The sequence below is a fragment of the Polyodon spathula genome, chromosome 17, assembly GCF_017654505.1.
Source record: "Polyodon spathula isolate WHYD16114869_AA chromosome 17, ASM1765450v1, whole genome shotgun sequence".
Lineage (NCBI taxonomy): Eukaryota > Metazoa > Chordata > Actinopteri > Acipenseriformes > Polyodontidae > Polyodon > Polyodon spathula.
Window position 1 is genome coordinate 32,552,687 of NC_054550.1, and position 16,045 is coordinate 32,568,731.

At 36.2% G+C, this 16,045-nt stretch overlaps 1 protein-coding gene across 1 annotated transcript; it reads right to left on the reverse strand.

Annotated features, from left to right (window-relative positions):
• Positions 1-1,779: 1,779 nt before the first annotated feature.
• On the reverse strand, positions 1,780-14,010 carry LOC121329849 (dihydrolipoyllysine-residue succinyltransferase component of 2-oxoglutarate dehydrogenase complex, mitochondrial-like). Its single transcript, XM_041275761.1, has 15 exons — positions 13,853-14,010; positions 12,110-12,143; positions 11,779-11,827; positions 11,509-11,570; positions 11,261-11,335; positions 10,581-10,636; positions 9,917-10,025; positions 8,176-8,334; positions 7,857-7,936; positions 7,084-7,181; positions 5,109-5,239; positions 3,801-3,874; positions 3,350-3,433; positions 3,039-3,206; positions 1,780-2,668 (listed from the first exon to the last, which is right to left on the reverse strand). The coding sequence occupies exons 1-15, from the start codon at positions 13,913-13,915 to the stop codon at positions 2,534-2,536; spliced, it is 1,377 nt and encodes a 458-aa protein (XP_041131695.1). The 5' UTR covers positions 13,916-14,010; the 3' UTR covers positions 1,780-2,533.
• Between the last annotated feature and the right edge of the window lie 2,035 nt (positions 14,011-16,045).

A 16,045-nucleotide genomic window follows, 5' to 3' on the forward strand; every position in this document is an offset into this window, starting at 1 on the left:
TGCAATATATTTAAAACATAAGGCATAATATACATTATTGCTGTGAATAAGTATTTTTTTAATACTTTACCTGAAACCTCATGGTTCTAGTGGGCCCATGAAAACAGCAACAGATTTTATTGTTGAAATGGCACATGAATAATTTAGGGAAATCCAATCTCTGAAGTGAGTAATGAAAACCATTTGCCATCTTTTGTAATTTGCACGTTTCTATTCTTTCAGCTTTCATCTATCTACATAGGACTAAAAGGACAAATATCCTATTCTGCTACCTGATTTGATATTCCCATCTTGTGCCAATTTTTTAAAGAAACAGCATTTTAAAAAGGGACACAGATATTGTTGCACCTTGTGAAACACTATTAAAATCATCCCTTTCTTGCTAATGGAATCTTGTGTGGCAATAAAAAAGCTGAATGATATTGCTGGGGCCATTTATCTATTATAGCTCCCTCTATTCTTATGGTAATGTAACATTCGTGTTTTTGTGTGACTAATTAATTCTATGTTTTCCTCTAGATTGCATTGTTTGTGTGGGCTCTGGCAATGAAACAAAGATGTCTATTAGAAGCCATTGTGTGCTGCGATTATAAAAGTAAACAAAGTATTAGAGCGCCCCTGTGCAGCTGGGAACACTTGACCCTTTATTATTAAAATGTTAAGGTATAAGCAGCCTGAAGACTCAATCAGTAGTGATTTCATTATCTGGATTCTTAACAAGTGTATGTAGAATCTATGGGTGCACAGACAGCTTAACTCGCACTTTGGGATGGTTGTACTAAAGACTGCAGAAGGAGGGGTGGTATTTATATTTTCATATTTATATCATTGCATTTCATATTTTTGCCATTAATATAAAAGTGTTTCATTTCAGCTCAGAACATCTCTTTGGAGATGCACAAAAAGTCAACACTTGATTGGATTACTGCTAAGGTTTCTCTACAACTTGGTAGCATCTGGGTCTTTGAAATGACAATCCAGTTTGTTTCTCCTTTCTACCTATAAATGTTGAATTAATATTTTCATGGTGCATACTGCAGGCTTATGTATGTACTAAAAATGTGTATTGAATGTTCTGCCCTACACAGAATACTGTTGGAAAGCATAATTTCTTTCAACACATCCTTTAGGGAAATATGCCTGCATTGTTAAACTTATTAACTTTATCCAAAGTATTTCCTTTAATATATATCATGTCGAAGGTAGCATTTGACAATACTGTCCAAGTCCAACTTGCTAGGGAAGTAGGCTATTACTAGCATTAAACAATGAAAGAAATGGCAGGCACATTTCTGTTGTTTGAGTTGTTTACTCAGTCCATAACTATATAAACTTCACACACGAGAGGATACCCTGAAAAGCCATTACCAAAACCAACATTTCTGTTGGGTATATTTTTCCAGCAAATGAATCAACAGGTCACAAAGATTAATATACATGAATATATAGGATAATGACATGATAGAATCTATTCAGAGGTACCTTGAATAGCAAGTCTGAGTATGCATGTGTACAGAAAACTGACGACAGTGTTATATTAACAATTTTTTCATTGTTTTATTTACATCCAATTTCAAAAGTAGGATGTTTGTACAGCATATATAACCAACAGTGGCCAATTGCTGGAACTGTGCATTTGTGTTTCAACTTTGTGCCAAGAGCTTTAGAGGAAAATGAAAACTGAATTGTATGCCTACCTGGGTGTGACGATAACTGATAGACATTTTTATACCAATTAAATAAAATTGTTATACCATCCAAAAACAAAATAACAACAAATACTTTCATCAGAGGTTTCCTGTGTTTTAATGTTTAAAATCATTTTCTTTAAATAGTTACAAGTTCAGTATACAGAATAAAGTGTATCTGATCCCAAGGTGAACAAAGCTGATCTCAAACCTGCTGAAAGATGCACTACCCACTTGAGTGTCTATTTTATACTGACGTCAACACTACTTCTAAATACGTCAAAGCTTAAGAAAAAAAATATATCTATCTCTTAACTGACCAGAAATAAGCAATGCCAGTAGATGGGATTCTGGTTTACACTTTTTCTATTACCATATAGACCACAGTATTTATAGACAAACAATTCAGTGCATTTTACAGACAGCCTACACATATGGATTTAGGCAAACTCCAGGGTATACATTAATGTGTTTTTTTGTGCAATACAATGAATTTCATAACATTTGTTTGGGAGCATTTTTTTTTTCTTCTGAAATTCCAATCATTTCTCACAATGAATTTTAAGATGGGATCAAATCTATAATAAAAAGTTTCTAAACAAATCTCATCATTCACATCTGATCTACTGAAAACCCAGCCTGCGCTATATTATCGTTACACCTTTATGCTGGTAGAATCCATGCAGTTTGCCCCCTTCTAGAGTAAGCAATCAGACTCAACTTCTCTTTTTTTTTTTTTTTTTAAAACAGACTTATGAAACGCGTAGTCATAAATGGGTATATACCACCTCTTCTGTAGAGAAGACTTATTAAATAGAATGGTCTAAATGTGCTTGTGCTCTGAATTACAGGTCAAGGAGCAGTACTCGGGGGTCCTCCACTACAGACTTGACCTTGCGCAGGAAGGTCACTGCTTCTCTACCGTCAATCAGCCGATGGTCGTAGGTGAGAGCAACATACATCATGGGCCGCACTTCAACCTAGAAAAGAAACAAAATCAATTAGCAAATAAATCATTAATGCCAAAACATGTGTCTAATTCAATACGTTATACCTCAAAGTTCTAACTGAATACAAACAAACCCTAGTGGAACATAACTTCTTCCCTCCCCTTGAAAACAATTCACACTTCAGGTTTCAAATTTGGCAAACTGCAGCCGCTATATCAAGATTACGATGTTGCATACTTAATATTGACATTCACTGCAATGTACACACATTAATAGAAGCCACTAAGAATGAAGGTGGTAGACAGTCATTTATCAAAAGCTTATTCAAAGCCATCCGGTTAACTTTTTTTTTTTTTTTTTTTTTTTTTTTAAATAAAAGGACTTATTCATACAAGCTCACCTTGCCACCAACAGCAACCGGTCTGTCAAAGATCCCATGCATGCCCAGGATAGCAGACTGTGGTGGGTTAATGATAGGTGTACCAAACAGAGATCCAAAAACACCTCCATTGCTGATTGTGAAGGTCCCACCATCCATATCTTCTACTGCCAATTCATTCTTACGAGCCTAGAAATAAATTACACATTTAAAGAGGTATGACCCAAGCAAAACAAGCAGGAAAAAAGGAGTTGCACATTTTTTCTTGTTTCACCAAAAAAAAATACATAACATTATTAGAGTTACTGGCGAGTTATCAATCTTGCGTGTACCTTTTCTCCAAGCTCATTGATTGTTCTCTCAATGTCAGTAAAGTTCATCATCTCAACGCCCCGGATTACTGGAACCACAAGGCCCTGTCATTAAAAGCAAACCCCCCCCCCCTTGAAATATTCAATTGTTGTCCAATTTTACCCACACAAACATGACTGACCTCTGCATTTCTGGAAGGATACATGGCTATTCATTAAAACTGCTTTAAATACAAGTGACTTCTGGATACAATATAGTGTTCAGTACTGAGGGTCACAATAAAGAAATGCTTAAATGTTAAAGGTAGATGATACATCACTAACAGCAGCACATCACAATAAGTTATTCAATAAAATCATGTTATACAGTGACACTAGTAGGTGCAGTAGGCCACTTCAGCATGGCCTCATGTGAACGTACAAGGGAAGTGAAACATATCATCGCATAGTCAGAAAAAACACAGAAATGTACCTTTGGCGTCGACACAGCCACACTAATATCAACGTAATCCCTGTATATAATTTCTTTGGTAGTGTCGTCAATAACTAAAAGAGAAAATAATAATTAAAAAGTGATTTTCAAAGACATGCCAAGAATGCATTTGCAAGCCTGTAACTGAATAAAACTGAATGTACAGTCTATGCAGCAAACGGGATCTGTTGGGGTCTAAGTGCATGAATGACAATGTCTCCGAAGAAAAAATAAAATCGGGCATTTCTGGGTTAAATGAAAACAACCAACACTTATGGCTGTTTATATATTTGAAACATTAAGTGTATTTTCACATGTGGTGAACTAGGTGCCCACACAGTGTTTCATACCAAACCTTAACCTGCAAATGGCAAGCTCTGAACCTTTAGACCACAGGTATGTATGTGCTGTAGATATATTTATGCATTCAGAAGCTGGCAGCGAAGATGAACTGTTCTGTTCACCTATTTTCTGTGGGCTCTTAAAGTAGAACGGAGTAGCTTATGGAAGGTTTTTGTGGCCGTCAAAAAAAAAAATATATATTTTGGGGCTCTTTAGAATTGAATACTTAAATCTACTTGAACGTAAAACCACAACAGCTTGCACACACTCCCAGCATTCCATTTTTAACATACACCTTTGAAAAAAGTCGCTGGCTTAACATCTTTTAATTATCAGAATCATTTAGTTTAGTACTACAATGATTACTCTAAGTATTGAACTCTAACTTGCATTTAAACACTGTGTATATTAAATCAACAGATAAACATTAGCAACGCTTTGTTTTCAAAACCTCTCAGCTATATTATTATTTCCAAGTAATATGGTTACCATTAAACAACACAGTATAAATCAGTACTGTGCATGGAATAGAATCTGGTATTTCTAGTTGTTTAATTACAGCCCAGTGCAGTTGATTTGTTTCAGTTACAATACAGATGCAAGTATCTGTTCAGTTCTAAGTTCAGTAACATCAATGTAAAACACATTATCAATACAATACAGCAGCTGGTATGACTTTTTGTAGTCCCTGTTATAGTTGGGCTTGTTTCGACCTAAACTTAAAATAAAACTACTTTTTCTCTTACAAATTGTCTTTGCATTGCCATCTATATAATGCATGGAGTACTGGGGAAAAAAAAAACTTTTCTTAAATACATTATTTTCCAGTATTTTTCAAGGGGAGTAACATAAGTGGAATGAGATTTTTGGTTTTAAGTAAAAATGGATGCATGAAAAAAAGTTAGTTGTAATATAACTACTGTGCTTAGCGTTACCAGAAACAGCAAATAGTGCTGGCACTCTTACCAGCATTGACGACAGGTTGGTCTTGCAGAGCGAATGCAGCAGCTTTCACAAACGCAGACATGAAGCCAAGCTTTATACTGTGTTTCTTAAGAAAAGCATCTTTGTGTTTGCTTCTCATTTCTTGGATATTACTGTGGATAGGAATATGCAGTTGTAAAGCCTGCAGCTGGTTATAACAGACCAACTAGTTATGAAAATTGAGACAATATTTACTTGTAAACATGTATTCAAACCCCGCCACTCCTGATTTACACTTCACATTCTTTCAAATCTGTATTAAACCTTTCATGTAAGGAACAGCCCATACACAAGCATGTACTACAGTTTGTGGGTATTTCAGCTTCTTGTTATCTTGAACAAATAATAAAACGTTCTTATATTCTCACACCTTACTTGAAATCACAACAACTTAGAACGGCCACATTGAGTGAAGTTTTTTAAACATTTACAGCACTGAACAGTTTAATAGAATGTTAGAAGCAATTTACCATTTTAAAAATTATTATTTTATATGAACCCCTTCATGCATGAAATATTGCTTTATTCCCATTGCTTATATGGGGATCGTCATAAAAGGCTCATATAAAGACTAGCAGAGTTTTATTATTTTTTTTTATCTGTCCCCATGACTTCACCATGCCTGAAAGGGTTAAACACATTTGTATTTATTTTAAAAATAGTTTGTATGTATTATCCCAATATAATAATAAAATACTGTACAGTACTACTCAATACAGACCATTCATGTAGACAAGACATCCATCTGTTCTTTTCTCAGATAAAACAGCCCTTTATCTGTGTTTTTGCCCTTTTATTATTTTGTTTAATTGTTTGTTTTCCTGCCTGTAACCTTATTTAACTCTAGGATTACTTCCCCTAACGACATTACCACCTCCCAAGACACAGGACCTCCGAGAAAGGAGAGAAGAAACGATACAAATCTTCACTTTTAAAAACCATCCAAATCTTATTGCCTAATCGTAAAAGCCTTTTCCATTTTAACATGCTTCTCATTCATCAGGTTATTCCCAGAGGAGGTTTTCAGATGCTCTGGCCTCCGAACCTGTCTCCTTCCTTAGTCTCCAGAATAACGCTATCCTTGCGAGTCTTTCTCTATCCAATCAATTCAAATGGAATTACAACGCATAACAACACCCTAAATAGCTGTAAGATGACACCTTCATTAGCTCTTCAAAGAAATGTTCAAAAGTGTTGTCTCCCGAGTAGGAAAAACACAGCATTTCCACGTAAATTAATAAAGCTAGTTTTGTTTTACAGACATTAGGTACAAAATATTTACATTTTTGTTGTTAAAGAAGGTATAGGATTTCACAAACAGAGCTAAAGGCTTTTCACATTGATTTATGGACAGTTTGGATTTCAACTAATCCATAACCATTTACAATAGCACCGTTTAAAATCTATTACTATTGCAACTGCCTGTAAATGTCACTGTTAACAACAAAAAAAATCTTTTGGAAAATTACAAAAATGAACCGTCTCTAATGTAAATCTTACCTTACTTGTTTAGTTAACAGAACCTATTTAGTTTAGATATGGAAAGGCAGATTTGTCAGAGAATCATTTTGTGTTACAAATCAGTCATGCTGGGGACATCCCATTTAAATCGGGGTATTCCACACACGGCAGGATTATCTCATTTTAATGTTCAAGATGAAACACAGGTATACATAATTTGCAACACGCAACATGAGGAGATCTGAAAAGTACCAAAATGTGGGTTAAAAATGAATAGTGTAATGCATCTACAGTACACATACATACTGCATTATCGCAATGATCTAAACAGTGGCAGATCTTAATCCTGCTGCCTTCATTTATAAGCCTGTTCTTTAAGAAATAGACCCCTATAATGTTTTTTCTTCATTTCTTCCATTTTCAAACATGCAGTTGGCTACAAGTAGACCAGTAATGCACTAATTCGGAAAAACCTTGGCAACGAGATGATTCTCACCTCATATCAACCTCATTAAAAGTGGTCAGCATTGCGCAGGTATTTTGCGCTTCTTTGAGTCTCTGAGCAATCCTCAGTCTCATTCGGTTCATTTTCACCTGAAACATATTTTCATTAGTAAACTTGCAAACGGGACACATTACACACATTTTTCTCCCATCTGATGTGGTCTGTACAGAAAAAAGAAACCCACCATTCTTTTAATATTAATGTAGGTGCACTTCATTTACAGGAAGTGTAGGACACTCATCCCTTCTAAATAAGACGATTCTATTAACTGCTAGCCTTACACCTCTTGTAGAAAAATAACAACTGTTAAATGAACGGGGCGGAGGGGAGTAAAACCACAAAAGCTGATCATCTCAGATTAAAATCACTAAGTGGTTAGTTCTTTTTTTTTCTCCTGTGCATACCAGTCCCTTCTTAGACATAAAACAAAGTTCAAACACTGACCATAAAATATATGCCCACTGAAAACGAGAAATTTTAGATTCACAGTCAACTATCCTGTTTGCAGTCAAACATTAACCCTGAGGTTTTTGTTCATCCTGGTGTAATTCATATTTTTGTGTACTTAGCATTTGTTATATTGTGTTTTTGGTACACATGAGTATCCATACTGTACTTAACAGTGCACAAAATAAGTAATCCCTTGTATCTGTGTCTACACTGAACAGAGTAACAAATCTGCATCATAATCTTCTACCTACAGTTGTCGAATCTAAGATTCACAGTTCTCTTCAACACAAGCAATTGTTTACTCCCATCCTTACCCTGTGCTCAGATCTGGATCCTTTCAATGATGAGTCAGCTGGGGGAGGTGGGGGGGCTGCTGTGGGTTTAACTGCCGATACTATAGGGGGAAAACATTTTCAGATAAAATTACTATTAATCCTGCGTGTGTAATGTTCTTAACTACAAGCATCCATTTCTCTTCTTTAGCTATTTTTTTTTATATGACTTTCGAAATAAATATTAGATTTACCTTGTATGTGTTAAATATATAAAAGTTTTAGGAATGCATTACTCATTGGGGTGTAACACTGGACTTGTCACTGAAAAGGCAGTTGCACAGAAGACCGAGTCACTCACCAGGTTTAGATGTCATGGCCTGCCCCAGTACTGGCGGGACAGGGGGCATGGAGGTGGGGATGGGTCCAGCAGACGGGGGTGGAGCCGCTGCTGCAACAGGTTCTTCTTTAGGAGCGGCAGGTTGGGGGGCATCTGCTGGTTTGGCTTTGGCAGCGCCAGCTAAGAAAAGAAAGAAAACTCATAAAAGTCAACTCTTCAACATTTTCCTGATCATGTGGTTGATAATGAGATGTAAAAAGATCAGTTCATCAGCAGGGGTGGGCAAGTGAAATGAATGAAAGGGTTGCATGCATGGTCCTAAACATCCCTGAGGGCTACCAGACCCAACAACACATCCAAATACCAGAAACCACCAATTAATATGCATAAAGAAACAATCAAAAATACATTCACTGATTAAAATATAAGCAATGTCACCATTTCAACTGAATAACAAATATAATGAATATTAACAAATGTGCAGTTCCTACCATTAATGTGATTTTTCCACCAGCTTTATTAAGTCAAGCATAAGGCTGGTGCAAGCACATGGAGATTTCCATCAAATCAGTCTGTTGCTAATTATTCTCTTCTTTACTATACTGCCCTCACCACTTTTTGAAGCAGCTGTATCCCTATGTATCCATTTAAACTATCTTTGCTAAACCTAACTCAAACCTTCTCTTCCCAATTTCACTGCAGTAATGTATTGTACAAATTCTACCTACTAACAACAACCATCTCCTAGCGACAGACCTTGCAGCACCCCATCACACAGCAGTTGCACTCCCATCAAGACTTGACTATTCAGAAGTGTACTGTCTTAAAGACAACCAATGCTTTTCTAAAAAATACAAGGTCTTCAAGGTTTAAACTTCTTACACAATCGTTGCTTTTTTTGGGTTAATTAATAAACGTTTAGAAAATACAGTGATCATCATATTTTTGTGATATCATTGTTTGAAATGCTTTGTAAAATAAGAGACTGGGTAAAGGGAAAGACACAGCTTTATATGATATTATAATTTAATAATCTGACCAGCACTTGCACAAGAAAGCAGAATGTCACAACTTCATTTCCACCAAAGAAGTTAAGAAAACATAGTCCACTATATTTTTACTGTGATACTGTGTGTGATTAATTAAAAAGAACATTGCAGGAGCGGTGCTCTTGTAATTACGTTTTTATAATTTCCGCTTGCCGCTGTTCATAATACGCTCAGTGTGCTGACAAGCGAGCGTTTTAAAAATCTTGAATACATTTTATTTATTTTTCTCAGTGGTTTGGTATAGTAAATTTACACTTTCTAAATCACAGCTAAAGAGACCAGCCCCTTCTGGCCTTTTTTTCAACTCTATTGCATAGATTATCCTGGGACTTGGGCAGAAACACGTGACTGGGAGCATTTTCTTCCACTGAAAGGTTACAATGTTTCATCCATGCTTACCATCAACAGCTTGTTTTTCTACACAATCTGTTCCACAGCGCTAGAGTACGCGGCTCTATATTACAAAGCTATGTTTTTTACAGTATAAGCTTGGAGTACTATAAAGCTTGGCAAGGTAGCGAGGACCACTATCGCACCCCTAGCAGGCTGCAGGTTACCCACCACTGCCCTACAGTGACCTTTTATATTCAAGTAGGGAGCCCCCTGTGGAATCTAAGGGTATTTATTTTGTCTTGTAACCATATATGCAGCCTATTCAAAACCAAAAATAATATTTAAAAAAGCTAAAGAAAAGATGAAGCCAGAAAGCTTACCCCCTTTCCTAAGTTTGAAGAGTGGAGTTCCCCCTTCCACTTTCTCACCATCTGGGACCAGGAGAGCTTCAATCACACCAGCAGCGGGTGAGGGAACTTGCACTGATGTCTGAATAAAGACGCAAGCCCATTAATAACATATAAAAATTGAGACTTTATAGGGTTGTAGATGACAAGGCTGCCAAGCATTGTAGCATACTTGAAACAATTGTACAGCCAGAAATCCTTCAAAACAATAAAGAGATCAAGGAAAACTCACTTAGACATACATAAAACTTATTACTCATGTTCTGGCCCCACAGATGGGACAAGAAAAAAAGAAAGAAATAGAGCTACTAAGGCAAACATGTCCTATTATATGTTAATTCTGATTACATATTAACAACATTTTAGAAGAAATGTCACCATATCCTCGCTGTTAGAAGACATGCAAACTGACCACTAAAACAAGAATGAATGACCCAATTTTTGACTCTGGGGTTTTGCATCTAAGATCTCACCACAGTGACCTCATGAACAATGTAAACCTACATTTGTGAACTTAACTTGGGGCCTCCAAGGTTCATATTCTCCCTTTCCTCTGCTGTTCTTACAGTAAGTGTCTTTATTTTTCTAGTCGATAGCGATCAATCATATCCAAGTCTAGAAAGCCAAATGTTCACACCTTGTCAGTCTCAATTTCACACACCACTTCATCCTCAGCAACTGTGTCTCCCACAGCTAGAAAAAAAAAAAAATGCAAAATGCATGTTAAAAAAAAATTATACTGTTTTCCCAAGTAATAGGCAACAGCATCACAGTATTGCCTGCACCATCACTCAGTAAATGAAAAAATAATCAACCTCTATGATAAACTTTGTGTTTAAAGTTACCATGGCTTAAGTTTTCTATTGAGGCAGCAGACCCCTGTGCCTGGTCTGCACTCATGACTCTCAAACCGATATAGGGAGGGTGTCAGTAAAGGTTTAGTTATATTAATCCATAGCATAGCACAATCTTTTTTTTTTTTTTTTTTTTTTTTTTTTTAAATGATTCCAGTGCTTAACCTCACCTGGTAAAATATTCCATATATTCATTGTTTGAATGAACATGCTTCATTCCTCTGACAAATTTTAAATAGTAATTTGCCTTTACCTTACAGATACCAGCGAGGTAACCAGAACACACTGTTCCAAGAACTTTTAACAAGAGCAGATGTACACAGCTAGGGTCATTATATCCCTGTTATTTCTTCCAGGTTCTATCCAGGTCTTAATCTATTAACTATTTAATGATAACCTGGAGTGACTTGGACCCTCAGTTGTGCTCCCCTGAGCTAGATGCATTATGTAATTTAAGGCATACCTTTCTCCCACCTGACATCTCCCTCTGAGACTGACTCTGCAAATGCAGGGGTATTTACCGTGACCACTTCATTGTCTGTGTAAAACAAACAAAAGAGGGTAAACACACAACACCGTCGATCGGAGTAAGGAAATGCATAGTGTAAGGACTCAAAACTGAACGTGGTCACTAAAGCTAATAGTATAGTAATCATTGGTTATCAGAAGTAATTCATTAAATAATGTACCAGATTGTTGAGAAATACTTACTACAGACTGCAGAGGTCTTGAAATACCTGATGTGGAAGACACTGGATCTGGTGTTGCAATCCCTGAAACAGAAGATTGACAACATGATTACTGTGAATAATGATATAAAAAGCAAAAAATATTATTCTTTGAATGTACATTCTTGTTTTCTGCTTTGTGGTTAGTAGATACAACTTGACTCATAAAATGTATTTTAAATAGATTAACATATCCTGCCAACTTGACCAGTATAGCACAAATTAAAAATATATATTTAACACACACACTCACGGAAACTGTCTGCTGTTCTTGTAAGCTAGCCGATGGCACGCAGAAAGGCCTGCAATAGAAAAACATGTAATAAACACATTTTTCTCATTTTTTTTTAATGAAAATAAAGATATCCTATTAATAGCAAATTTAATGAATCAGTTATTTATAGAGCGCACTTAACTGCTTGAAAGACCTTTATTTCATCAGAGGGTGTCACATGCTTGAAAACCTTTCATGAATCAATCATTCATTTGGAATTTGTTATTTTACACAGATCCTGTATTCAAAACATCAGGCAAGACTGACCGTTCTGCATGCAATCCCTAAGAACGTAAGCATCTCAACTCACCTGAAACAGTCCGCCTTCCTAAGACATTATTACCCTGTAGGAAGAAACAGCAAACATCTAGAACTCAGTATTCAGACATCATGCTCAATATGAATCAACTGCACAGTTCTCCCTAAACTCTGATTCCATTCTGATTATTTTCCTGTTTTGTTGTTCAATTAAAATTCAAGTCACAGGAGGCAACCCCTAATCACATCAGTGCCTAAGACTCAAAAACTATTATTCAAATTTGAAACGTCCTTCATTTAAAACATGTCACTATGGGCAATAATGAGGGTGCTGAATTTAAAATTTCTGTAATGTTTACTTAAAGCAATGCCGAGATGATTTTGTAAAGAAGAGTACACACTTACATCAGACTTTTGCATGAGAAGTACAGCACAATAGGAAAACATTTATGAAACCTGCAGAAGCTTGCCATGTTTATTAGGTTCTTGAAAGCTACTATTAACCCCTAATTAATTGTATTTCAAAAAGCTAAAACTTGACACGGGGCTTACTATTCTTAGATGAAAAACGACACACTAGGTGCACTACGGATTTAGTTTTTCGCAATATAAATTCATGCATACTCTAATATCCACTTGACAAGCACGCACTGTGCAATAATTATATCCAGGACAGTACTGGATTCAGTGTAACTGCATTCATACATGTGGTTTTCAGATGCTATCAGAAGAGACTGAGAGACTTGAAGGATTGGAAATTAAGTATAACAATGGTGATGGCCTGCTGAAAAAGGGGGAAAACTGCAGCGCTGAATAAATCTATGAATAAATCTCTCCTAAAACTATCAATTAATTATTGTACACTTGTATTTGTTATGATATGAAAAAAAAACAACAAAAGTGTGTGGTATCATTACACATTTATGTACCAAACTGCAAGTATTACACAATTTTTACAATTTGACAGATTGTGCATACTCCAGTACAAGTCCCTGTATACTGTGGGCTGTTTTGCCTGAAGTAATTCACGTCCACCAATCATTCACAGGGCTAGTTTTGCATGGACAGCTGTTGTGTACAGCTCCCAGGCTAAAGGGAAATGAGGGTTCATTTTCTGAATTCTAAAAGAGCAAGATAACGTGTACGTCTGCAAAAGTAACGCATCTGTTTTTGTTTTAAGTGCGATTGCTTATTAGTCAGAAGTTCAAAGACACCGACATGCACTATGGTTATTTGTATATTGCATGTATCAGTGATGTTGGCATGTAAACCTGTCAAACTACTAAAAATGACAACTGAAAATCAAATTGAATTTAAACTGGTCATTATCGATACTACGGACTTTGGTATAATCATGTTACATGATGAATGCATAAAATTACCTGTGGAGCATTGTAACGACTCGGATCATTGCGTACCGAAAGACGTGGAATAATTACATTCCCACAGATAGATAGAGATAGATATTTTTTCAGTTCACAAAATATTACATTTTTCAGTAACTTCAGATGACCTCACAAACAGTACTTGTTTGACCGACAGTTGTTGTCTCTGACACAGAGCTGCTCCACCATTGGATCGCCTGTGTTTCACAGCCGAGGTGACTCTCGTTGTCAGGTGTTGTGACCCTCTGTGTCGTTGGGGAAGTTACCCCAGAACCCCACAAACTGAGTGTCAATCTGTCCTTGGGTGTTGGTGAGGCCTACCCGCGGCCTACTCAACTATGTGCTTTACTTCCAAAACACAGACTAGCCAGCCCCCCCCGGGCTGCGTGCCTCGTCTTGACAGTCCTTACCTGGCTGATAGCGGAGAGGGAGCGACCGAGAGTCCGGGAAAGGCACCGGGACTGGGACAACATGGCGTTAGAGACAGCGACAGCAGCGGTAGGGGCAGATCAACCAAGAGACACACCGACCGAACTGTCAAGAAACCGACGGGGGCGGAAACAATCGGGAATAAACCAACAGCGTCACGAACAAGAGGGGAGAACCCCATCGGCTCGTACCAAAAAGCCAACGAAAAACAGGGGGCTAAAGATGCGTTTGCAACTATTCAAGCAAAAATAGACAGAAAAACTTCAGTTATCGCGCTTTATGCAATGAACACGTTTCAAGAAATACTTTCTTTAAAAACATTATTTAAGATCCACTTGAATTTTATCTACTTTGGAAACTGAATAGCCTTCAATATAAAGACAATTGCAATGATTTTAACTCATTAGGAACATATTATTATTACAAAACATTGCTTGTTTTACGGGGGAGCGGGGGGACGCCAGAATGATTTTATAGTGATGCCTATAAAATTCAGACACAGATCCGTAAATTACTTCTACTGCACATAAAATATGTACTTAATATATATATATATATATATATATATATATATATATATATATATATATAATATATATATATAGGGTTTAAAGCGCTGCTGTGTAACCTACATTTATTCGAAATACTCTGTTTAATTGTGTACATTGTGGGTCTCAAGTAAAATGAACACAAACTAATCTCGGCCACGCTTAGACAGTGAAACGTGATTAAGTTTTGATTTGGTAGATTATATAAATAAATAAACAAATAACCAACGTATTTAAGATCATTATTAAATACTCCGGGGAGAGTCAACTACAGTCAAGCCTTCTAACAAAACCGTCACCATGCCCATCCTAATCAAACGGCCTCTCTTTTTGAACATACCTGAAAAGTTATAAACCTGCAAGCAAACACTATTTTCTGATAACAATCTCATTTACATATCTGGATTTCGATTGGCTCGCGTGCACCGGTTAGGGAAATGAAAATATGGCATGTTTGGGGGGGGGGGGGGGGGGGGGGGGGGTGGGGTTATGACATCAGGGTCTTTTATAAAATATTAAGTATAATAAATGTAACAGTCTCATGGACTGTTCAGTGTATAGCGTTAACTTTACTTCCAGCGGAGCAGCGATTCGATTTCACCTCATCACAGATAAAGGTAAGAGCGCTTTATCAATGGCGACAGTTTATTTTATTTAATCTGAATATAACAAAGGTACAGGTAGATTTCGTTAAGCATGGATGAAAGTGTAAAACATTGTCTCAGCCTGAGGTTATCCGTGTTCTTTTAGTAATGTAAAACAAACAAACGGGGGACAAAAACATTTGCATCCTCCATTACTACAGTTACCTGGCATTCAGGTGTGTACACTTTGTACATTTCAATGAAACAACACACACTTTCGCATTGTCTTTAAAACAGAATATGGTAGAAAAGATAGAAAAGAGCTTTATATTAAGTTAATGCTATAGTTAAGCAGCTTTATTTGGATGGTTATTGGTTGCATGCACGTCTGTACATCTTCTGTTTCAATCTCCAGTTTAAAATACACGTTTTTAATACCTAAAATGATCTTTGAGTTTAAATAGGCATTTTAATACAATACACCATACACGGTAATCATAATAAGACACTAGAAAGGTTTGAAATGCATAATTTGTAAAATTTTGCACAATCTTGTATTTTTATATACAGTTGTTTTAAACAAAGTCATCGAGGAAGGCTTTGTCCGACGAGGGTTTTTTTTATAAAAAAAATTGTCATTGCTTATACGAGTTATTACCTCCATCCAAAAGTAAATTCTATAACACATCAAACATTTTCACTGCAGCATAATATTATTTGTTAAATCAGTAGAACCAAGAAACTAAATAAATATTCGCTGCTGTATAGCAGCACAATGAGTTGAGTTGGAGAATGGTTAGTGAGGCAAATGGATCAAGATGCTGGACCTGTATAGCGAGGAATCTTACTGATAATTATTAAAAAAAAAAAAAAAAAAAAACTTGAAACGCGCGAATGCGAATGGATCGGATGAATACTTATGTAACCTTTTCATAAACCTTAGTTACTATAGTGTGTGTAATTCACATATATTATATATATATATATATATATATATATATATATATATATATATATATATATATATATATAATGTGCGCTT